This window comes from Hemitrygon akajei, chromosome 4 (assembly GCF_048418815.1).
Source record: "Hemitrygon akajei chromosome 4, sHemAka1.3, whole genome shotgun sequence".
NCBI lineage: Eukaryota > Metazoa > Chordata > Chondrichthyes > Myliobatiformes > Dasyatidae > Hemitrygon > Hemitrygon akajei.
Genome location: NC_133127.1, coordinates 129,333,764 through 129,359,161, shown reverse-complemented (window position 1 = coordinate 129,359,161; position 25,398 = coordinate 129,333,764). Strand labels below are relative to the sequence as shown.

General features: G+C 39.2%; 1 protein-coding gene across 2 annotated transcripts in view; it reads left to right on the top strand.

Moving 5' to 3' along the window:
* Positions 1-25,398, top strand: part of arhgap42a (Rho GTPase activating protein 42a) — a 286,674-nt gene that overhangs the window by 214,729 nt on the left and 46,547 nt on the right. For both annotated transcript variants that reach the window (XM_073043280.1, XM_073043281.1), the window contains exons 7-14: positions 5,837-5,941; positions 12,261-12,390; positions 14,668-14,768; positions 15,630-15,736; positions 17,135-17,213; positions 20,273-20,309; positions 21,490-21,552; positions 25,300-25,374. In XM_073043280.1, coding sequence (XP_072899381.1) covers positions 5,837-5,941; positions 12,261-12,390; positions 14,668-14,768; positions 15,630-15,736; positions 17,135-17,213; positions 20,273-20,309; positions 21,490-21,552; positions 25,300-25,374 — 697 coding nt within the window. The remainder of the gene's footprint in view (positions 1-5,836; positions 5,942-12,260; positions 12,391-14,667; positions 14,769-15,629; positions 15,737-17,134; positions 17,214-20,272; positions 20,310-21,489; positions 21,553-25,299; positions 25,375-25,398) is intronic.

Below are 25,398 nucleotides of genomic sequence, written 5' to 3'. Positions count from 1 at the left end.
ATTTGGTTATTTTAGAGATTAGTAAGGGAGAACAGCATTACGGAGCTCCAAACTTTCCAGTGAGCTATTTGAAAACCCTTTTTTAAAAACAATTTCAAATACATTTAAAATAATTCAAAGCAGAAGCAAGGAAACTGGGTAGCAATTTTACCTCAAAAGATCTTTCATTGAGATTTAATTATCAGATATAACAATTATTCATCAAATTGTAAACACAAGAAATTCTGAATATGTTGGAAATCTTGAGCAGCGCACGCAAAATGCTGGAGGAACTCAGAAAGTTAGGCAGCAGCTAAGGAGGGGAATAAACAGGCAGAGATCTTTCACCAGGACTGGAATGGAAGGCAGTAGAAGCCTGAATAACAAGGTGGGGGGGGGGGGGGTAAAAGAGCATAAGCTGGCAGGTGTGATATCACACGAGATGAGGGGGGAAAGTGAGTGTATGGGGAGGGGAGGGATGAAGTGAGAAGCTCGGAGGTAATAGGTGGAGGAGGTAAAGGACTGAAGAAGAAGGAATTTGATAGGAGAGGAGAGTGGACTATGGGAGAAAGGGAAGGGGGAGAGGCACCAGAGGGACATGATCAGCAATGTGAGAAGGGAACAAGAATGGGGGAAACGAGAAATGAGGCAAGTGGGAGCGGGAGACATTTTGCTTTGCAAACTTACTTTTCTGTGGAAAATTGTGAATATTTTCAGAAGTAATATTGAAAGTTAAGAGGGCTCTTTGAGATGTTATAAAAATGCATCACAGTTTTATTTACTTTCTTTTTAAAAGTCAGTTTTAGATGTCAAAATCTGAAATATACCACTAGCTGAATGCTGGATTATTATGGTGAAGTACAACGTGTGAACAGAGGAGTTGCCAGGATGCATTAAGATGAACAATTGAACGTCGAACAGTACAGCAGAGGGACTGGTGTTTTGGCCCACAATGTTGTGCTAAACTAATGAAGCTTATGAAGCCTAATCCGTTCTGCTTGCATGTGCTGAATCTCTCCCCATTCTCTGCAAATTCATCTGCTTATCTAAGAGACTCTTATTATATCTATCTCCTCAACTCCATCTCTGGCAATGCACTTAACACCCTGTTTAAAAAATAAACCCTTGAATTTTCCTCCTCACACCTTACATATTTGCCCTTTAATATTAGATATTTTGGCCCTGCCAAGGAAGGATATTGGTTGCCTACTCCACCTATGCCTAATAGCATTTTATAAACCTCTATCAGGTTCTTCTTTAGCCTCCACTGCTCCAGAGAAAGCAATCTAGTTTGTCTTAAGGATGCATGCCGTCTAATCCAGACGGCATCCTGGTGGTTGTCACATAACAACTACTTAAATATCAACAGTCAGAGTTGGGAAGGGGGGAAAGAAAGTAGCATTTTGAAGCAGGTTGCACACACATCCGTGGAAAGAAAACTGAGTGATCACCCAAAAATATTAAATGGAATATTAAGTAGCAGGGGCTTCATGCACCCAGCCAGTAAGTGGCTTGGGTGTTTTTGGAGTCACGTAGGAAGCCAAAGACGACGGGTCACAGTGGCAACGGGATGTAGAATTAAAGAGACAGTCTGAATGGAGCCTGCAAGAGATCTGCTTTTGGCTTCTCAATTGTAGTGGAGAGGTGCTACATCATTAGCACCAATTGCAAAACAGTAAATCAGAAGGGGCAAATGAATTACTGCTTCACTTCAAACGAATAGTTGTGTCCCTGGATGGTGGGAAGGAATACGGTAAAAGAACAGATGATTGACCTGCTCCAGTTACATGGTAAAGTGCTGAGAAAAGAGGAGTTTCTGCTGGAGGTGGTGTCGGAGAGGGAGTAGTCCCATTGGAACGCTGAACGGGTAGGAAGTTCTACCTGCAGAGGGATGAAAACGAGGTTTACTAATTTTGTTTTAAATTTTGAAAAAAACTTCATGTGAGGGCAGGACGTGCTGGACTTTCCCATTGGAAAGCTGAACGGACTAGGAGAGAAACGCAGCATCGATTAGAAGCTGAAGACATGAACTGTTAAGAGTGGAATTAGTAGTGAGTATCTTTACCCTACTAACTTGAAACTTTCAGAGTGAAACCCCTGGAGGAGAGACAGTAGCGATGAAAGATTTATTGAAGCTACGGCTATAACACGCAGCAGCTTCAATGAGACAATATCGGCAGAGACTGGTGTCCAAAATCCCTACCGTGTGGTTGGGAATCAGTTCTGCAAAATCATACCGAGGCATCTGGTCAATTTTGTACAAGTTTGTGAATTGACTTACTGTGGATGATCAACTATTTCATCCAATGAACCAAGATGACGAGTCACCCAGATGAAGAACCAGCGCGAGAACGAAATGTGGAATGACACAGAGGATTTAATACGGTTTGAAGAGTCCGAATTTGATTTTCTGAAAGAACTGATTATTTTTGCACAGACTTTGATAAGTTACTGGTTGGGATTTACTTTAAGAGTTGTGATTTGGAGAATTATCGTGAAAGGAGTTAAACTGTGTATATATAATTTTTGAATTTGAATTTAAACTTGTAGATATACTGCCTGGAACTGAAACTGAAGTTAATTATAATACTTGAGAATAGGAATTATATTTTGTTTTCTAAATAACTAGGGGTAGGTAGAAAGGAAAGTTTGGTCTGTAAACTTTTAAATAGGGAATAACACTAGATCTAATTAGTTAGAGAAATTGGAGTAACGAAGGTTATTCTAATGAATATCACTGATTCTAACTAAACAGGAATTTGGCTTTTGTTGATAGCTAAGATTTGGAACCTAAACAGAATGTTTGAATTTTGAATTGTTCTTCCTCATGTAAATATTTTGTACATATTCTTTTTCTTATAAACAAAACCTTATTTCCAGAAGTGTGTAGTTTCTATTTGCTGCCTCCTTCTGATACCTGGAGTCTTCTGATGGCCTATAAGCACCGAGTGTAATTTGATTTTCTCTGAAGAGTGAGACGACTAGTCACACACGATAAGACTTGGTGCTACACGGGTGTTACAAGTGGGAAAGGTATGCCTGGTAATGGTATCCTGTTTGGAAATGGAAACTAGAGTGATGGTCAGTTGAAGGCTGGCATGTGGTTGGTGTGGTTGTAGTCGAAGACGGGGAATATCTATCTTTGTTTTGGCTGGGAGACAACAGAGTCAGAACATGTGCAGTAAATGGAGGAGACACCATTGAGACTGGTAGAGTGAAAGCCATGATGATGGAAGATGCCTTAAAGGCATTGATGTAAAAAACATCTCATCTTCAAAGCAGAGTTGATAGAAGCGGGGAACGAGATGCAAGGAGGTGTAGCCGAGATACCTGTGGGAGTCAGTGGGCTTATAGTGGAGACATTAGCTAACCTATCATGAAGATGAGTTTGGAGATTGACCAGGAATAATCAGTAATGAACGATGAGAAATGAGAGCAGGAATAGAAATTTACAGCAAAAGTGTTAAGATTGTTGATTCTGTACAAGTGCAACAATCAGAGCCAATATTGAATTGAATTGACTACATCCTTCATATACACGAGGAGTCAAAATTTTTATGTTACATCTGGGTCTAAATGTGCAATTTATAGTAATTTCTAATAAATAGTATGTACAACAGGACGGTCTATATAACATAGAAATACAGTTGTATCAGCATGAATTAATCAGTCTGATGACCTGGTGGAAGAAGCTGTCCCCAGAGCCTGTTGGTCTTGGCTTTTATGCTGTGGTACCATTTCCCAGATGGTAGCAGCTGGAACAGTTTGTGGTTGGATTGACTCGGGTCCCCAATGATCCTTAAGGCCCTTTTTACACACCTGTCTTTGTAAATGTCCCGAATAGTGGGAATTTCATATCTACAGATGTGTTGGGCTGTCTGCACCACTCTCTGCAGAGTCCTGCGATTGAGGGAAATACAGTTCCCATACCAGACAGTGATTCAGCCAGTCAGGAAGCTCTCAATCATACCCCTGTAGAAAGTCCTTAGGATTTGGGGACCCATACTAAACTTCTTCAACCATCTGAGGTGAAAGACATGCTGCTGTGCTTTTTTTTAACCACACAGCTGGTGTGTACAGACCATGTGAGATCCTCGGTGATGTGGATGCCGAGGAACTCGAAGCTGTTCACTCTCTCAATCCCAGATCCATTGATGTCAATAGGGGTTAGCCTGACTCCATTCCTCATGTAATCCACAACCAGCTCCTTTGTTTTTGTGACATTGAGGGAGAGGTTGCTTTCTTGACACCACTGTGTCAGGGTGATGACTTCTTCTCTGTAGGCTGTCTCATTATTATTTGAGATAAGGCCGATCAATGTAGTATTGTCAGCAAATTTAATTAGCAGATTGAAGCTGTGGGTGACAAGACAGTCATGGGTATACAGAGAATAAAGTAGGGGGCAGAGGTGAGGGAGCCCACTCTTGCCACCTGCCGGCAATCTGACAGGAAGTCCAGGATCCGGCTACACAAGACAGGGTGAAGGCCGAGGTCTCTGAGCTTCTTGTCAAGCCTGTAGGGAATTATGGTGTTGAATGCTGAACTGTAGTCCAAGAACAGCATTCTCACATAAGCATACTTCTTCTCCAGATATATAAGGACAGTATGTAGAACTGTGGCTGTTGCATCATCTGTCGATTGGTTGTGTCAGTAGGCGAATTGTAGGGGGTCCAGTGTGGGTGGTAGCAAGCTGCAGATGTAGTCCTTGACCAGCCTCTCAAAGCCTTTGCTTATTGAGATGAGTGCGACAGGAAGCTAGTCATTCAGACATGTTCCCTTGCTCTTTTTAGGTACAGGAACAGTGGTGGATGTTTTGAAGCAGGATGGCACTCTACACTGGGAGAGGGAGAGATTAAAAATGTCTGTAAACACCCCTGCCAGTGGTGCATTGTGTGTTCATCAATGTAAGAAAAAAAGTGTTTGAGGGAGGGAATGCTGATTAAGACTGAAGTAAAGACTATCCATTGTAAATCTTAGGCTCTTTCTCCATAGACACACTATTGTCTTGGAGAATATGAGTAGTGTTTAAAGAGGAGTTTTTAAATAGCGAAGGAGAGTGGAGTGGAAGGGAACTGGTTGAATCTCTGTCTAAGGAAGATGTGAAGGATATTCAGGCCACCCTGGTGTGGCTTGGACACACAGAGAGATTGGGCAGCCATGGCAGTTGTGAGCCAGTTCAGAACAGGGAACTGGAACTTGTCAAGTGGTGGAAGGTGTCAGAGGTGTGGTATTTGTAAGTGAGTAGTGAATAGACAAAGGGAGAAAAACTACATTTAAGGTTGGAAGAAATACATTATGTTGAGCAGCAGAAGCCTAAAACATTATGTCTGAGGACAATCCTGCTTTTGGTTCAAGGAGAGGTGGTATAAGAAGGCCATGTGGCCTAAGGCACTATGAGGACTTGGAAAGAAGATCTCCCAAGAAAATCATGTCAGTGACTGCTTGGGAGGCAATAACCCGGCGCTCAGTGATAGGGTTATGCCCTTGGGCAAGTATGAAGAGGAGTCTGAAACTGACATTTGGCCTTTCAAAATAGACAATTCAGTGACAATTCCACCATCTGCTTAATTATCCTGCATAACTGTGGAAATAATCGTCAAATCAATGTTTATAGCATCCCCTGACTTAGTCTGGAAAATTGTAAATTGCTTTGAAATATAAGTTTTCTGGAATTGTTTTTGTCTGTAGATATTAAAAAGAACTGTTTGGTGTAATATTAATTCAGTGACCCCACAATTGAATTCTGGGATTTAGTTTGCTAATAGTTTTCAAGGTGGGGCATATCGCCAGAATGACAATTACTGAACAAGTTGTTTTTAATTGTTTGTAATATAAAAATCTGCTTACTCTTTTCCAGCTGTTGGCATTCCTTCAAGGATTATTCACATTCTACCATGAAGGTTATGAGCTTGCACAGGAATTTGCGCCATACAAACAGCAGCTGCAGTACAACTTGCAAAATGTAAGACCTCTTCTTTTACAAAAACCTTGCTAAAATGAAACAAATGGGGAAATAGTGCCATTAAGCTTGATCTATCTAAAACTGGGTCTAGACAAAAGTTAAAATCTCCACCTATTAATATTCTGTCATGTGCGTCAGCCAAATTCAAAAAGGTCTCTTATATAAATTTTACATCATTTTCATTTGGTGCTTAAATATTCATAACAGTCCATAGTTCTGAAAAAATTTGACAATGAATAATTACATATCTCCCCGCTGAATCAATTAATACATTTTGTATTTTAATTGGTAAAGTTTTATTAACCAAAATTGCAACTCCCCTCGCCTTTGAATTAAATGAAGCTGCAATAACCTTTCCGACCCAATCTCTTTTTAATTTCTGATGTTCTATCTCTGTTAAGTGTGTTTCTTGTAAAAAAAAGCTATATCTATTTTCTTTTTCTTAATGTATGTTAAAATTCTTTTTCTTTTCACCAGTCCATTAAGCCCATTAACATTAAAACTTAAAAAATTCAGTAAATTAGTCATTATTTTTAATAGGATTACTCCAATCTATAATAATACCTAATCTTTCAACTTTCGTAGTACCTTGGGGAATCTTTTAAAAATTCTCCATGTTGCTATGTGTCTCCCCACCGATCGTCCAGGCAAAGAAAGAAAGATAGAAGAAAAATAGATTATAAAGAAAAAAGTAACAAAATACCCCCCTACTAATGTTGTGGATAAAAAAAAACACATTACTCCCCTTCGTTGTATAGGTCACGGCAATCGCCATGATTATCCACGTGAATCCTGTAGCAATCGATCCGAAGTTCCCCCAGCTCCCCCGTAACATAAAAAAGTATATATACAAGAAGAAAAAAAAGTCACTACTCTCAATTAATATTTCTCAAATTTTTACCTTTCTCCCCCTGTATCATATAATTAAGAATATGTTTAAATATTCTTTTGTCCTTAAATGTCCATCAATTCTATTCAGTGTCCCTGTCTTCATCTTTAATCCGTTTCACTTTTAAATCTTTGGCTGTGGTTAGCGAATATTTGGAAGTTTTTGTGCAAACTCTTCCGAATCCCGATAATCAGTAAAAAATCTTTTATTTCCGTCATCCAAAAAAATTATCAGGGTTGCCGGGTGACGCATTATAAATTTATAACCCTTTTCCCATAAAACTTTTTTCGCTGGGTTAAATTCCTTCTTTCTCTTCAAAAGGTCATAACTTATATCAGGATAGAAAAGAACTATTTTCCCTTCTATCATCAATGGCCCGTTTCTCTTTCTGGCACGCTGGGCAGCCGCCTTCAGGATCTTTTCTTTATCTTGATATCTTAAGCATCTTATCAAGATTGATCGTGGGTTTTGATCAACTTGAGGTCTTGGTCTTAAGGCTCTGTGAGCCCTTTCAATTTCAGTTAACTGAGTTCCTTCTTCCATTTCCAAATTTTCCGGTTGGATCCTCTCCCTCTATATCTTCTTTAAGTCCAACAATCTTAATATTATTTTGTCTGCTAAAATTTTCAAGTACATCTACTTGTTCCAACAACTGTTTTCCTTCTGATGTCCAGGCAGAAATATTGTCTTCCATTTTATTCATTCTTTCAACGATGTCTCCCATTGTTTCTTCCAAGTCTTTAATTTTCTTATCCATTTTGTCCTGTTTTTCATCATTTTGTCAAACATAATCTTCATATTTTTAATATCTTTTAAAATTATTTTTAATGCTTTTAATTCATGCATTATTTGCACCAAAGTTTTTCCTATATCTCCAGAAAAACTTTTACCTTCATCTTCGTCTGATTTATCCAGAGAATCTGAATCTGCCTCAGATTCGCTTTCACTTCCAGTTCCAATCGTAGCTGGGATTTGTAGTTCAGGTTGCTCGTGTTTGCGCATGCCCCTTCCTTCACACATGCGCAATTCTTGTTGCTCTTTTTCTTTGGAGACGGTTGATGTTGCCGCAGCTTCGTGTTCTGTATCGCTGGAGGTAAAATGCACTTGAGCCCGCGGCTCTTTCATGGCGCCGGGCCCCAATTCTTTTCCAACTTGTGCCGTCTTCAAGGCAGTAGTTTTCTTCTGCTTCTGCTTATGAGACATATTTTGGAACAATCCTGAGTAGTTTATAAGTAACTTTTAGAAAGTATTTACTAACTTTTCTTCACTTAAACATTAATTTACTGATTTTTTACGGGAGAGCCGGATTCCCACGTCTCGATCCTACGTCATCACATGACGTCCCCCAAGTTCGAAGTAAATTTATTATCAAAGTATATATATGTCACCATAACCCTGAGATTCATTTTCCTGTGGGCGTACTTGGTAAATCCAAGAAACATAATAAAATCATTGAGAAACTGCACTCAAAAGGGTGGACAAACACCCAATGTGCAAAAGACAACAAACTGTGCAAATTGATCTGGAATCTAGTCAAGATTTTATTTTGGTTGGCTTTTTGTGTATGAGCAACCTCAAGGGACAACAGAACATTGTATCATGGATGACATAATGTACATCAAACACAGCGGAATAACACTGACCCTTGCCAAAGCATCAAAGTAACTTGTGTCCCTGTGCAGTAAAGCCAGTTATCATGCACACTGAATATCTCAGTCAAGTCACCTCTCATCCCCTTTCATCCAACGAGGAAAACCCTAGTTCGCTCAACTTTTCCTCATAAGATACGATCTCTGATCCAGGCAGCACTTTGGTAAATATCTTTCTTATAATGAGCTGACCAGACTTAACATGATATTCCAAGTGTAGTGCAGCCAGAATTCTGTAGAGCTGCAGCATTACCTCACAGTTCTTGAATTAATCTCCTGACTAATGAAGACCAGCATTCCATACACTCTAAACCACCCTATCAACTTGCACAGCAACTTTGAGGGATCTCTGGATGTGGACGACAAGATCTCTTTGTTCCTCCACACTGTTAAGAATACTGCCATTAACCTTCTATTCCGCCATCAAGTTTAAACGTCCAAAATGTATCAGTCACACTTTTCCATGTTGAACTCCATCTGCCACTTCTCAGCCCAATTCTGCATCCTCTTAATGTCCTGTTGTAATCTACGACAACACTCTGCACTATCCATAACACCACCAATCTTCATGTCATCTGTAAACTTACTAACCCTCTTTTCCACTTCCTTATCCAAGTCACTTATAAAACTCACGAAGAGCAGGGAGCCCAGGACAGGTCCCTGCTGGACACCACTGGTCACCAAACTCCAAGCAGAAGAGGCTCCTTCTTACAACCGCCCTCTGCCTTCTGTGAACAAGCCAGTTCTGAATCTTTGCAGCCAAGTTTCCCTAGTGCGTGCCTTCTGACTTTCTGAATGAGCCTTTGGGAACCTGTTTTGAGAATCTTTGAACTTAAACCAATACACACCCCATCCACCATTCTACCTTCATCAATTTGTTTTGGCACTTCCTCAGAGAATCCAGTCAGGCTCGTGAGGCCCAACCTGCTCCTCACAAAGGCATGCTGACTAGCTCTCATCAGATTTTGCTTCTCCAAATCCTTGTAAGTCCTGTCTCTAAGAATGCTGCCCAATAGTTTGCCCACCACTGATCAATAATTCTCAGGATTATCCCTATTATTTTTCTTGAACAAAGGGGTAACTTTTGCTACCCTCCAATCTTCTGGCACTACTCCTGTGGGCAGTGTTGGAAGCAAGATCATCGCCAAAGGTGCAGCAATCTATTCCTTTGCTTCCTGTTGTAACCTGGGGTATAATCCCATCTGGCCCCAGGGAATTATATACCCTAATGTTTTTCTAAAGTTCCAGCACATCCTCTTTCTTAACCTCGACATGACCCAGCCTGTTCTGCACTGTCCTATCATTTGTTAAGGTACTTCTCACTGGAGAATACTGAAGCAAAGTATTCATTAAGGACCTTCCCTACCTCTTCAGTGTCTAGCTGCATTTCCTCTTTTTCCCTGAATGCCCTTACCCTCCCTCTAGTCAGCCTGCTGTTCTTCACACATGTAGAGCCCCAATTCCTTTACCCTACTCCTCAAGGTATTCGCATGTCACTTTTACCTCTCCTAAGTCCATTTTTAAGCACCTTCCTGTCTAATTCTTGCTTCCCAAACCTTAAACATATGTTCTTATTACTCTTGACCAGATGCTTTACTTCTCTTATCAGCCATGGTTATCTTACTATCCTTTTCCTGCCTTAAAGGACCAAACCCGTCCAGAACCCCATGTTAGTGCTCCTTAAGCAACCTTCAAATTTCTGTTGTATATTTCCCTGAGTACATCTGTTCCCAATTTACTCTCATGAATTTGTGGCTAATAACATCATGATTCATCCTCCCCCAATTACATACTTTACCAAAGCCATTTGGTTCTATCCCTGTCCAAGGCTATGCTAAAGATCGGGGAGTTCTGATCACTGTCTATGAAATGCTCACCCATACAAGATCTGTCACCTAAACAGGTTCATTAACTGGTACTAGATCCAGTCGGGCCTGTCCTCTGGAAGGCCTGTCCACATATTTTATCAAGAATCCTCACTGGACACACCTAACAAATCCTGCCCCATTTAAACCTCTTGCACTAAGCAGGTGTCCGTCAATATTAGGGAAGTTGAAGTAGTCCGTGGCAACAACCCTGTAACTTTGCACCTTTCCAAAATCTGCCAGTTTGCTCTTCAGTGTCTCTGTTGTTGTGGGGATTGGAGGATGTCTACAGCGTACTCCCATTTAAGTGATTACTCCCTGTTTCTGACTTCCTCCCACGCTGACTCAGTAGACAGTCCCTCCACAACATCCTTCCTTTCTGCAATTGTGATACTATCATTGACTCCTCCACCTCTGTTACCTCTCTCCCTGTGCTTTTTGAAACATCCAGCAGCCATCCCTTCCCTTATGGTAGTGAAGTCAATGTCGAGTTGTCGAAGTGAATGCGAGGATTCCACATGAAACAAAATCCCAGGCTTCCCCCAAACAACTCCAGCAATAAAGGACGATGTGGGAATACGGTGGCAGTTGTGAAGCTCAGAATGGAAAGAAGTGAAGGGATGAGAACTGATCGTTAGACTCGGAAGGCAAGCAGGAAATATTTTAAGGAGCCAAAGGATATTACTTCTCGTTCCAGATGTGGCAAATCAATTCCAAAAATGATTTAGTAACTAAACACAGGATGGAAAAGAAGTTGTGTTGCTGACAGAGGTCAGTCATCAAAAGGATGAGCGATTTAATGGAATTTAATAAAAAGAGCCGTGGGATCTTGATGGAAAAAGTTAGAGAATCCAGGTTAATCAAAGTACCAACCACACTGGACTTCCAAAAACGTCTCCTGTCTGTTCTATGAGCTATTGAATCCACTATTACCACTACACTCCTCTTCTCCCCCCCTTCCCTTCTGAACCAAAGAGCCAAATGCAGCGCCAGGGACCTGGTCACCATGGCTTTGCCCTGGTGGGTTATTCCCTAGAACAGTATTCAGAGTGGTCTACTTGTTACTGAGGGAAACAGCCACAGGGGTGCTCTGCATTATCTGTCTATTCCCCTTTCCTCTCCTGATATTCACCTAGCTACCTAGCTCCTGTTAAGAGTGCCTACCTCCCTGTAGCTCCTATCTATCAGCACCTCATTCTCCCGAATGAGCAGAAGATCATCCAGCTCCCGTTCCCTAACATGGTCTGTAAGGAACTGCACCCAGACGTATCCATCAGGAACAGTAGTGGTCTTTTAGATTTCACACATCGCTCAAGCAGAGCACACAACTGCCTTGAGATCCATTCTTGTGCTCCACCTATCCAATAATGAAGAAAGAATGAAAGAAACTTGACAGAAACCTCAACCTAGCATCCATCTGATCTTGCCAAAGCCTTAGCTCCCCACTCTAGTTCTGTCCCTCTCCAACAATGCCACCACGCTTAAACCTAACTGCTTTTTATTGGCCCAAGTGAAACTCAGATGCAATGAGACTTGCACTGTTCAATGGTTCCCACTCTTGCAAAGATCTCTTCTAGTCAGAAAGGTGTGTTCTGGCTTTAGAACCTAGTAGCAGCTTCAGGGAAATGTGACAAGAGTCCTTGGTGGTTGGTTAATCCATGTTTTGTCTCTGACAACTTTGCTGAAACTTTGAGAAATACAGTAAGCTTGAAGAAGGAGGCAGATGGCTGGATGCTTTATCCACACTTGTATTTTGGATAATAGGCTTGTGTGTTTCCATGTATTCGTGCTTTTTAGAAGTTGTGCTTGAATAACAATGGGCAATTTGACTTCACTGTTATTTTCAGAGTTGTGCCTTTTTATTCCCACACAAATATTACAATTATCAAACTTGTCTTATTTAATTTCAATTCAAGACGCGAAATAATTTTGAAAGTACCAGGCAGGAAGTGGAAAGACTGATGCAGAGGATGAAGTCAGCCCCCCAGGATTACAAACCACCCGGACAGTGGACAATGGAGGGTTATCTCTATGTACAGGAGAAGCGTAAGTATATGAAACACAGTAAACATCATGTCAATTATCAACATAACCAAATGCCTTCTGTAAAAAATGTGTGTCTTACAAAGTCCTTTCGGATTTCTTTCTTTTACCCAAAAAATTCAATTGCATAACACTTCTTTTACGCAACGCTGCAGTTGAACTTGGTGTTCCTTAGAAACATTCTAGTAGTTAGTAATTTTCTTCCCATTTCCCTCCAGGAGTTTGACTAGGGACTTGATGAAACACAAGAAATTCTGCTGGAAATCCTGAGCAACACACACAAAATGCTGAAGATGAAGGATCCTGGTCTGAAATGTTGATTGTTTATGCCTTCCCATAGATGCTGCCTGGCTTGCTGAGTTCCTCCAGTGTTTTGTGTGTGTGACTAGGCACTTACAGCATGGCTTATTCTTGTGTATCTGACATAGCTTTACATTTTGGAACATGCAAAGAAACCACAACAGCTGGAAGAAATCGATGTGGTTTTGAGAAAACTCCTTATAGACAGCGACAGTATTGAACCTGGGACGCTGGCTCTGTAAACTGTTATTCTAACCACTATGTTACCCTGACGTTCTAAGAGCAGGTTGTCCCAGGGAAAGTCACTGTAGGACTCTCCTGGGAGAACTATGTGCCACAATACAGTGCTGGACTGAAACTTCTAAGTGCTGGTTTTAATCCTTTGATATTTACAGGCACAAGCTCCCACACCACCTCCATCCATTTCAGATGTCTTCCTCTCCTACAGCTTCCTACCCATCTAGGCTCCAAGCACCTCTTACTCTTGAACAGCTGAGAAGACCTTTTGCCCTGTTCCAGTTTTCCTCTGTGGCCTCAGTGCAGGTCCAAACTTTCCATAAGGCAATCCCCATTCCATCACATACTTCTCGGTTACTTTAATTACTTACATACCCAACCCCAAACCTCCACGCTTGACTCATGGCTGCTAGGCCCAGAGAGTATTTTATCTTGCAGTGAAGACAGAAAGGAAGGTTATCACTATTATGTAGTCACGAAGTTGAGGAATTGAGAAGTGACATCTTTCACCACCGGGTAATGAGAATGTGGAAATGTTGAATTGAACAGTATCTATGTAGTTGAGGTGTGTGGAATATCACATCACTAGAACACATCATATTGAGACCAAGCAACACACACAAAATGCTGGAGGAACTCAGCAGACCAGGCAGCGTCTATGGAAAAAAAAATCAGTCCATGTTTCTGAACATTTACTGTTACTCGGATTTCCAGCATCTGCAGATTTTCTCTTGTTTGTATATTGAGACCAGGTGACTTGTTAATATTAAGAGTTGCAGTTCTATTTAGTATCAGCTTTTTAGACAGATCCTTGCAATAGAGTAGAAATGTTCAGAATTTGGCTGGAGATGACTTTTTAAGTTCTCTATAAGAGAAGAAACAATGTGGAGTGAAATTTGTTATTATATAGTATAAATATACCATGAACCTGGAAGAGTAATGGTAGATTTGAGGCCCTATCTTGGTTTTACCACTAAATTAGAACAAAATTCTGTCCATTGCTTTAAGATCTTGAACACCATGGGCTAATGCTGTGGAGAAGAGACATCTTAAAAAATTATATTTGTGGTTCAGTATTTCTGCTTTTGAAATAATAAAAATTGTGATAATGAATTTCATTAATAATTAACTTGATGTGGTTATACTGCTATCTGTACGCTCAGTGGCTGTATTATTATGTACACCTGTACACCTGCTCGTTAATGCAAATATATAATCAGCCAGTCAGTGTAACAACTCAGTGCATAAAAGCATGCAGACACGGTCAAGAGGTTCAGTTGTTGTTCAGATCAAACATCAGAACGGGGAAGAAACTTGATCTAAGTGACTTTGACCATGGAATCACTGTTGGTGCTAAATTGGGTTGTTTGGGCATCTCAGAAACTGTTCACCTCCTGTAAGTTTCATGCATAACAGTCTCTAGAGTTTCAGAGAATGGTGCAAACAAAAAAATCCAGTTCTGTGGGTGAAAATGCCTTGTTAATGAGAGAGGTCAGAGTAGAATGACCAGACTGGTTTGAGCTGGCAGGAAGGTGATCGTATATCAAATGAGCATGCATTAGAACAGTGGTGTGCAAAAGAGTATCACTGAATGCACAACACGTTAAACTTCATAGATGGGCAGCAGAAGACCACAAACATGCAGTCAGTGGCACAGTATTAGGTAGCCGAGATACCGAATGAAGTAGCCACCGAGTGTATTACTCCATTCTACCCATTTGACAGCATGTTTTTCCTTTTCAGGCCCCCTTGGCTTTGCCTGGATAAAACACTACTGTACATATGACAAAGCAACTAAAGCATTCTCAATGACCTTATGCGAACCAAAGTCAGGAGGAAAATTGGTAAACTCATTTTATTTGGCATAAGCAACTCAAAGTTGACTTTTTCTGCATTATAGAAGTAATGTTTATCTATTTTATAACACGGTATTTCAGTAACTCCAATCAAGTTTCTGCACTACAATATCATTCAAAAGTTTAATAATCCCTTAAGTATTTCCTCTTAGCTCATCATCTTTCATTGATCACAGTATCTGTGTTTGCCTTCTATGCCAACATAGATTCAAGGATGCATCTAATGACTACTTTTTGATTGCTATGCTGTTATTAGTCCTTCCTTTGATAGAAGAGTAGAAATGTTGCTGATTACATACTGGGATGAAATTTCCCAATAGGAGTCTACTTTCTAGTTACTCTATCCATCTCTGGCTAACATCTAAGGCCTGAAACACATTGTGCAGAACCTTTGCATTCTTTTTGACCATGAAATGATCTTCTAAGCCTGCATGTTAAAGGCCAAAATCACCCTAGAATTCCTTCACTAAACCTCTCCACCTTTCTACTTTTTTCCTTAAGACGAAACATATTGATCACCCATCATAATATCTCCTGTTATGGCGTGGTGTCATTTTTGACGATGATCCAATAAAATGCTTTGAATATGTTAACAAAACTATATAAAGACAAGAAAAAGTAGTTTTGTTTTTGCTTAATTTGTTCAGTTCTACTTTTACTTTTGATGTAACAAGTGTTTATATTAAATATTTTCAACAAAAGCAGGATTATAGGATTTGTAAAATTTGTAAAAAAAATCGTTAAGATGTGAAGTACTGATGTAGCTTTATACAATCAAGAATGATTTGGTTAAAATTGTGTTGCATTTATCATGAGAATGTCTGACTTATTGATCTTCCTTTAAATTAGAATGGACTTGTCACAGCTTCAGAAATTTTCAAACTGAAGTTTTGCATTCGACGGAAGACTGACTCAATTGACAAGCGTTTCTGTTTTGATATTGAAGTGGTAGAACGGTGAGCTAAATATACTCTATACTGTTAAACTGTTTCCTTGAAGTCAGTGGATATAAATTGCCATAAGAGTATGAATTGCATTCTGGAAACCAGCCAGTCCACTCAACCAGTGTTGGTATTCATCTTCTGTGAGAGCAAAAATTCCAAACCCATGAGATCATTGTGTTCTGATATTCTTTTATCTCTCTGCCTTCACTCCAACTAACCTATTCTTAAATTCTAAAGTGATCCCTGCCAGTTCTGTTATTGCATTCTCTCTTTGTAACAATCATTTCCCCTTTCCTGAATCTCTTCTGATTTTTTTTTGTGGCTATTTCTCTTATTTTACATCCTCATATTAACCAAGCCTTCATTATTTTAATTACTCCCATTAGATCATTTCACAAACTTGTTGTAACCAAGGAGCTCAAAGTTGTTAAATATCTTTTGAATGCATCTTCCCACATGGTGGGCGGCTTATAATGAATTTGTGCAGCTCACCGTCTTCCGTTTCCCTCAGATGCCACCTGACCGCTGAGTTCCTTTAGCAGCTCATTTTTGCTCCAGATTTCAATATCTGTAATCCTCTGTGTCTCTATAATGCTAAAATTACTAAAAAAAAATGCTCATCTTTTCTAGAAATGTTACCTTAGGAGTTTTTTTCTCTCTCTGCTTTAATTTCGTGTTCAGGGACTCACAAATACAGAATTTGCTTCACTTACCTGACAGTGGGAAAGAGATGTTTACTGGTCAGAAACAGTAAAGGGGGGAAAGTTACAATAGGAATTTGGAGCTTAAGGTTGACCGAAAAGGAGAAGAACTGAGTGGAATGGTACATTTGATCTTTGGAGGAAAATAAGCTTATACACTCCTTGTGTTTGGTTTCTGAGATGCAAGTGGAGAACGCAACAAAAATTTTGCTGAGGAGGTTGCTCAATGTGGATGAAGCGTCAGGAATTATTCCCCCCCAAGTTCAATAAACGAGCTTAACTTTTGGAAGAGGCAATTGTAGATTTGAAATGATTAACCCTATCAGCGGTTTGCCATGTTCTGATTAGTAAGCATGCTCTAACATGGTCTGCAGAATTGAAGTTATGGAGTTGAATGATAGTAGTGGAAGTGGTAAATTGACTCAGGTTTATTTGTATAACAACATCAAAGGCAGAGCAAGGGAACGGTCATGAATATTAATGTCTTCCCCTTGGAATTAAAAATCCTTGTGCTGATGCAACTTAGAATGTTTTTTGGTTGGTGACATATCTTTAATGTATAGAAAAGAAAGCTTCCATTTCAGTCATTTCTAAAGCTAATAATATTAGATATATTGTGAATAGTGCACATTCAGTACAATGCGTGAAGCTCCTCCAGAATATTTTAAGTAATTTTGATTTTCCTTATGTATTGTTCTTTCTTCTCTAGACATGGCATCGTTACGCTGCAGGCTCAATCAGAAGCAAACAGAAAGCTTTGGTTGGAAGCAATGGATGGAAAGGAGCCGGTATGTTTTTGTTTGCATAGTGAAACTGACCTACAGCTGTATTCGTTATTTGGCCAAAATCGTATTTCCCTTCGGAAGAGAGCTGGCAGCTATGTTCAGTACATTCATAACAGCTTATCCAGTGTAGAACAAAGCACTGACACTGCAAGAGGTCAGGACATGTTTTATCTCCTGCCTCATGCTTGGGTACTCCACTGGTGGTTCCTTTCTCCACCAAACCGAGGAGCAATATACACTGGCCCCTCAACTCTGACTCCATTCGTTTAAACCTTCTTCGAAAAGGTAAACAAAAACAAAGTATTTTCTTTCTTGTACTTCAGACGTAAGATTTACTGCGTTAATGTATTTGAAATACATAAAAATTCTTTAAAAAACTTTAATATATTTAATTATTAATAACTATTTCAACAGTTTATAAGTGGTTTTGATCGTCAGTGAAGTTAGTATTAGTTGTTTTGTAGCCTGGGGAAAAATACATATGCAGGACAACAAATACTTTTAAGGGTCTTAAATTCCTTTATCTGTTTTAGATGTTTTATTGTAGAAAGAGGGTATCACTATAAAAATGACAAAAAAACATTTCCTGCCACTACAAACTCAGCTTAGCTTCAGACCACGCCCTTGTAACGAATGCAGTATGAAGATAACTAAAACAAAGTACACAAGACCAATACGGTAGTGGCAATTCTAAAAAAAGACAAACAATGTTAGAATCCCACCAGCCCTGTACCTTATACACAACATCAAAAATATGAATAAATACATCTCATCTCAACTGAGAGGTATACTCACATTTGGCACACACGTGCTTAATTTCCACACACATGTAGGCCAGACCTGGAAATGAGGTCTGCTCATACTCACTACGTGAACAGAGATTAACACATTCACATTACTCTTACATTCACATTTGGTCATGAAACAATAAAGAAAGACAGATAAACATTTACAATATATTGCCTTGTAGTTGAATTACTAGTCAGATTAACCTAGTAGGCCAATTAAGGAACTTCGCAAACACGCTATCCAGCACTGATCAATTTACTCAATTTAATCTAAAGCATCCAGATGTAAAACATGTCAAATTATTGACATTCTGGATTTATAAATGAATTTACATGGATATTATCAAATATTATTTATCTTTCCTCACCAAACCTGCGAAAAGCATTTGAATATCGTCCTTTCTAGAACATGGCAACTCTTCGTTCTACTCCACCCATGCAAAATTACATCACAGTTTTCTCTTAAAGGCCGTGGCAGCTATTTTAGTATTACCAAGGTGAATGCATAAGTGCACTTTAACAATAAAAAATGATATTCAACAGTCACCTGGTTACAGTTGGAAAGCACAAGTGATTAAAGGTCATCAAGACAGTACAAGGGCAGGGTCTCAATAGCCCCTGTAATAGGCCTAGTTGCTAATCACTGGGCACTCAAATATGCAGTACAGTTGTGGCTGGGAGGCCTAGAGGTTGCTGAGAACTGTTGGCTGCCAAAAATAAGTATAGCAACATATATAATCCTACTATTGAGTAGGATTTGAGCTTTTACGTTCGATGGAGATTTCAAAACATTACCTTTGCCCAGAAGGTCGTGTTGATTGTCTAGCGTGAGACTGGTATAGGATAATTACCACTTTCTGGACTTCACCTTTCTCTTCATTCAGTTTGGATCCTTGACTTGAGCACGGCCTATCTAATCCTCCCTGATGTTTCTTTAAACGAGTGACCATGTACCAGAGAGAGTGGGATATGAAGTGACAGACACTTTGTCACACTTGGCTCATTTAAAAGATGGCAATTAAATTTTCACACCAATCTGGGAGAGGGTGTGGGGACAACACATAGGAGCTTGAGGTGCAGCAATTAGTTCATCAGAGAAATAAATATCGCTCTCTGCAGAACATGGAAGCGATAATCCCCTTTCAGACCCTGGCTTCCTGTTGAGATATTTTGACAGGTCTCCTAACCTAATTTCTAATTAGTAAGCTCATTATATTATTTTTGTCTCTTCCAACAACAAATATAGTTTTGCATTTATTTTATCAAACTATTAATTTAGGACACGTGTTTTGAAATCTCATTGTGACAGTCTTTCTATCATTGTTTAGAATACTGCTTAATTTTAGTTGGGGGTGGAGGAAACGTCAATATTGTGTCCCTTAGATGCATTTAATTGGAAGCTGACAAGGCAAACAATAGATTTACAAATTCACATCCTCCACTGATGCTGAATTCATCCTCTGAAAGCCCAACATTTGTTTCTCAGAGTCTTCTTCTGAGGCTATGTTGCTGTCTTAGACGATGACTTCAGCAGAGAATCTTCACTGCAGTATGCAATACTAACTAATATGATGTATCTGAACCATTTTGGACCATAGAGATCCAAATGACCACTTCTGGCTGACTAAAATGTATCCCAAGGTTCCAAAATTAGTAAGCTATTCCAAACTTAATGGTTCCATGTACCTTAAAATCATTTTACCTCAAGCCAGAGAGCTGTGTAGGTATTAATGGTAAGGAAATGCTGGTGATAGGTGAGTGGTTAAACTGGAACAAGAAAAGTTAGAGAGTGGAATTTAAAGGATAATTATATGATTTAACTTGCTCAGTTCATTGATGCAAATGGTTGCTGAGCATGTAAACCTCTTGTTCAGTTCAGGAAATGCATGAGGACTGCACTTCATTTTATTGAAGACAAAGTAGAAGTTTTGGTGCTGATTTTGAAATCCATTTCATTTATCATATGGAAGAAAATGTAGTTTGAATACTTTATTACAATTTTATGCTTCTAAATGTAATTGATTGGTTCTTTTAGTGATATAGATATAACAAAAAATGTGATATTACATTATACCATGTATTTTTGTTAGAAAAATTCAGTTAGCTCCCTTAAATTGCAGAATGTTATAGAGCAAGTAGGCTATTACAGTCTCAGTGTTATGCTTAAAGGTATGGTTGTCTTTGGATCACAATGAGGAAAATGAAAACTAGTTATTTTGAAAAATGTTTGTAATTATGAAAATTGACAAGCTATTAATGAAACTTTTTTTGCAGATATACACTCTACCTCTTCTTAACAAGAAGGAAGAATGTAAGAAATCTTTTTTTATCTCACTAAGTGAATTATATTTAATAAATGACCATTCCCAGAAAGATGCAACTTTCATTTTGTCGCAAGCACTTTGATTATAGATTTATGGTTTTAACTATTGTTAATAATTTTATCAAAGCATTATCAACTTCTCAGACTTTGTAGCGTAAAGTTTCAATAGGCATATAACAAAAATATATTAAAATGATGTGACTTATTTGGAAACTGTAGAATACAAATTATTTGCAATTGACATTTGACTTAGTTGGTCTTTCTCGGATGCTAGAAGATAGCAGAAATTAACAGTAGTTGCTAATTTTACTGTGGCACAGCAGTTGGTGCCACAGCTTCGCTAGATTTGAGCTGGCCTCTGGTGCTGTCTATGTGGAATTTGAAAATTCTCCATGTGGATATGTGGATTTCTGTCGCGTGTTCCAGCTTCCTCCCGCATCCCAACAGTATGATAATAATTTTAGTACTGAATAAACTGACGAACATTTGGAAAACTAATCAAAATATTGCAAGTGAATCCATGTTTGGTTGCAAAGAATGTACAAATGTAATTATCTTTTATGCTTGGATGGTTTGACTTTTTGTCCTCTCCAACCTGGACATTGCATACAGCCAAACAACCATTTTGTGTGCATCCTGGTGGATGTTGAAGAGTCATTCTTTTTATTGACAGGCAATCTTAGTGTCAATGAAGCCAACAGTAAATATAATATAGAGACTCTATCAGGATGAGAAGCCAATATTTAATCTGCCTTTTGAAATGTATTGATGTTGAGACTTTGTTATAGAATTAATATTAAAGATATTTGAATCATTTATTCATTCAACTGCTTTCTATTGTAAGGACTCACAGCAAAGTGATGTTAGGTGTAGTAAGTGTGATTTGTGTTTCCATTGCTTTTACAACCTCCAGCAATAATCAAAGATTAAATAGAATTTCTAATTACATAGCAAATTTTTCAAACATGTATCAAACATACAGGCATGGATATTTCTGTAGTTATAAATATTCTTGAGTTTAAAACTTTTAATGCTGAAATACCAATAATATTATGAAACCTAATTTAAGGCAGACACCTAGCAAACATAATATTGCTGATATTTGATTATTCGGTAACTCATGGTTTTAATTATCTGTGGAAGTAACAGACTCAATTTTGTATTACAGTGTACCTAAATGAGGCAGGTTTTAATTTTGTAAGGAAGTGCATTGAAGCTGTGGAGATGAGAGGTAAGGGACAGACTGTTGCTTCTTAACACGTGTATGTAATTACATCTAAACTGGCAATTATATTACAATTGGAGGTCAACCTACCAGGATACTGCACTATGGAATCAAATTTGTATGGAATATCTAAGTTAAGGTTGGCATGTATGATATTTTACATCAAGCAGAAAAGGGAGAGGGACGAAAAGAAGCAGGAGGTAGAGAGGAATGATGTAAGAGGCAGCAAGAGCTACAAATGAGGGTATTGGTAGGATGGGTAACATGAGGAAGGCAGCTGGAAAACTGGTTGGTACGTAAGTCTTCTGCATTAAAAAAGAAAGTGCAGTCCTCTCAGTTTCTGAACGCAAGATGGTTGATGTTGAGCAACTCCTAAAGCTCATCATTAGTAGGGCCTCGGGGTAGAATTTGATAAAAAGTTAAGTAACTATTAGCTTCTGCAAAGATGATGAAGTAGGGTTTGCAAGGTTAGCTTGTCTGTAATGCGGGTTCGGCCTAACATTTTTTCAATAGTAGTGAAACAGATTCAAGTGGAGGTTTGGAAGATAGTTTGAATTGTGAGCCTAAGGCAGTCTTAAATTGGAACTTAAATCTCCTTTGCTTTTTGTTTTTTTTTCAGGTATTTACTGCTAAACTAAGTAGCTTTGACTAGAAATAGGAAGGAATGTGAATGGTAACTTAGAATGGGGTTAACCATTGGTGAAAGAGAAGACTCTTGAATCAAGCAACTCCTAACCACAAGCAGACAATAATTATTTTTGCAGGTTTTGGAGTGGGTTGAGGTCAGGGTAAATGTCTTCAGCTGGAGAATTGGAACTGATGGAGTCTGTTTGGCAGACAGAATATAAATGTATCCTATAGGGTGTGGTGCAGTTAACAAGTGAAATGGAGAAGCTGACAGTGTAACTTGACACATCAGTGTTTAGTCAGTCAGAAAATCACTTCAGTATGTGGGCCTTCTCCAGCATAGCTTGAAGAGCTGCAGAATTCCTTTGAATGTTTTCTCAAGGAGCCTATACTCAGGGATGCTGTAGATTCCAATAAGGATTTGAAGCTCGGCAATTGTAACCAGCACCTGTGTTGAAGTTCATGGAAGCTTTGATGGACAGGATAGAAAGTTGGCTCATAGATTAATGTTGGAATTTCAATAAAAGAGCACGCTTTAAATATTTATACTGTGTTACCAATATGATTCACCAAACATTCCACTTGTATTCCGAGAGTCTGTTTAGCAGGCAGAGATATTCTTGGACAATAGGTTTTTTCATACGGAGCTAAGCTGGTGTAACAGATCTTTTAATCTGTAAATACCAATCACAGAATCATTTTAAGACCTCACATTGCAAGTAAATGTTAATAATTATTTTGTGTCCTGTTTAGCATCTGAGATCAGAGATGTCAATGTAATTTGAAATAGAATGTGTTCCTAACAGATGTATTCATAGTGGGTATTTTTCATTTTACTGAATTCTTATCTAAGAGTATAGGACAGTGGATAAGAGTAACCCAATTGCTTTTCAAGTTTGCTTCACCAGTGAAGAAACCCAGGACTGAAGTGAGTTTTCCCAATGAGTACCCCACCTCAGTCCCACAACCAGTATATAGTAATTTGGCCTCCACAGTTCGGAGGTAGAGAGTAAATGGGCATCCTAGTTCTGGGGTTTCCACAGAAGGTAAATATGGTCTGTGCAACAATCTTGTCAAACTGGTTGCAATATTAGGTTTTAATATGAGACTAAACCTAGTTTCATCAATGCCTCTTTGCTTTAATGCTCCACCTCCCTTTCAATAACTGCCAGGTTTCCATTTGCCTTCCTATTTACTTACAGTGCCTGCTTGATAACTTTGTATTTTATAAACAAAGGGTTGAACTTTGTGTAACACACACAAAATGCAAGTCCGTCAGCATCAGTGGAGGGGAATAAACCGTCAACTTTTCAGGCCAAAACTCTTCATCAGGACTGGAAAGGAAGAGGCCGAAGCCAGAGTAGGAAGGTTGGTGGAGGGAAAGGAGTATGTGCTGGCAGGTGAAGGGTGAGGCCAGGTGAGGGGGAGAGTGGGGATGAATTAAAAAGCTGGGAGCTGATAGGTAGAAGAGGTAAAGGGCTGAAGGAGAAGGAATCTGATAGGAGAGGACAGAGGACCATGGAAGAAGGGGAAGGAGGAGAGGCACCAGAGGGAGGTGAGAGGAGAATCGGAATGGGGAATGGAAAAAAAGGGAATGGGGTTGGAGACAAATTACTGTAAGTTAGAGAAATCGATATTCATGCTACCCAGATGGAGTTGCTCCTCCAACCTGAGTGTGGACTCATTGTGGCATTAGAGGGCCGACACATCAGAATGAGAATGGGTCGTCAAATTGAAATCATGATCACCACAAAATCCAAAGTTTTGTGGCAGATGTAGTGAAGGTGCTCGATGAAATGGTCCTGAAATAGAATTAGTTCTCTCTGAAATAGAGGAGGCCGCACTGGGAGCACCGCATGTAGTCAGACACCCCAACAGACTCCCAGATGAAACATGGCCTCATCTGTTTGCAGCCCTGAATGGTGTTGAGGGAGGACATGCAGGGGCAGGTGTAGCTTGCAGAGGTAAGTGCCATGAGGGAGATCAGTGGGGAGAGACAAATGGGCAAGGGAACTGTGTAGACAGTAATCCCTATGTTGTTTATAAAGTTCATCTGTAGTTTGTCTGTCTCCAAAAATGGAATTAGAGATTGAGAAAGGGGATAGAGGTGTCAGAGATGGACCAAGTAAACTTTGAGTTCAGCATGGGTGCAGGAAGCAGCACCAATGCATTCGTCAGTGTAGCGTAGAAAGTGTTAGAAGAATTAGCTGTATTGCCAGCTCTCACATCTATCTTGACTTTGCCTCTGTCCACCCTATCACTTGTAAAAAAAAATTATATTCCTCCAGCATTGCTGTTCCTTCCAGAGTTCCTCCAGCATTTTGTGTATGTCGCAGAATCTCTTGTGTTTATAAACTTTGGAAAAGGAGTTCATCATCTCTTCCCAATGATAAATACATTTACTGATTAACATAATGGAGGTATCAGTACATTAACTCCAAAATAATGATTAAGTTAAACATTATTTACTCATATTCAAACAGAAAAGTTGCAATTAAAATATATCCTGCTATTGGAAAATGGTATTTCTTCTAGTGAACATCTTAACTTTAACAATACTGTAAGCAAAATTGAAAAAAATTTACCTGCAAAACCTTGAAATTACATGATTTTACATCACTTTTTTAGATTTAAATTGGAATTAAAGATGATGCAATTTTGTTGTTATAATTTATGTGAAAGCACTTGTGTGACAAGGTGCTGCACATAAGGCTGCTTAACAAGGTCAGAGCCAATCGTATTACAGGAAAGATACTAGCACAGATAGACGATTCTAGGGCCAGAGGGACCAGCTTCGGAATAGAGGGATATCCATTTAGAACAGGGATACAGAGGAATGTCTTTAGCCAGAGGATGGAGAAAGTTTGGAATTCATTGCCACAGCTGGCTGTGGAGGCCAAGATAGTGGATATATTTAAATCAGAGGCTGCTAAGTTCTTGATTCGTCAAGGCATCAAAGGTTACTGGAAGAAGGCTGAAAAATGGGTTGAGAGAAATTATAAATCAGCCATGATAGGATATTGGAGCAGACTTGATGGGCCAAATGGCCTGATTCTGCTCCAATGTCTTATAGCTTGTTTGATTCACATTTTTCTATATTTCATAATAAAATATGTGCTCTCTTAGGTATTAATGCCATGGGATTGTACAGAATGAGTGGAGTAAATTCCAAAGTACAGAAGCTAATGAACGCAGTATTCGGTAAGATGTTACTGTGATTTTCAA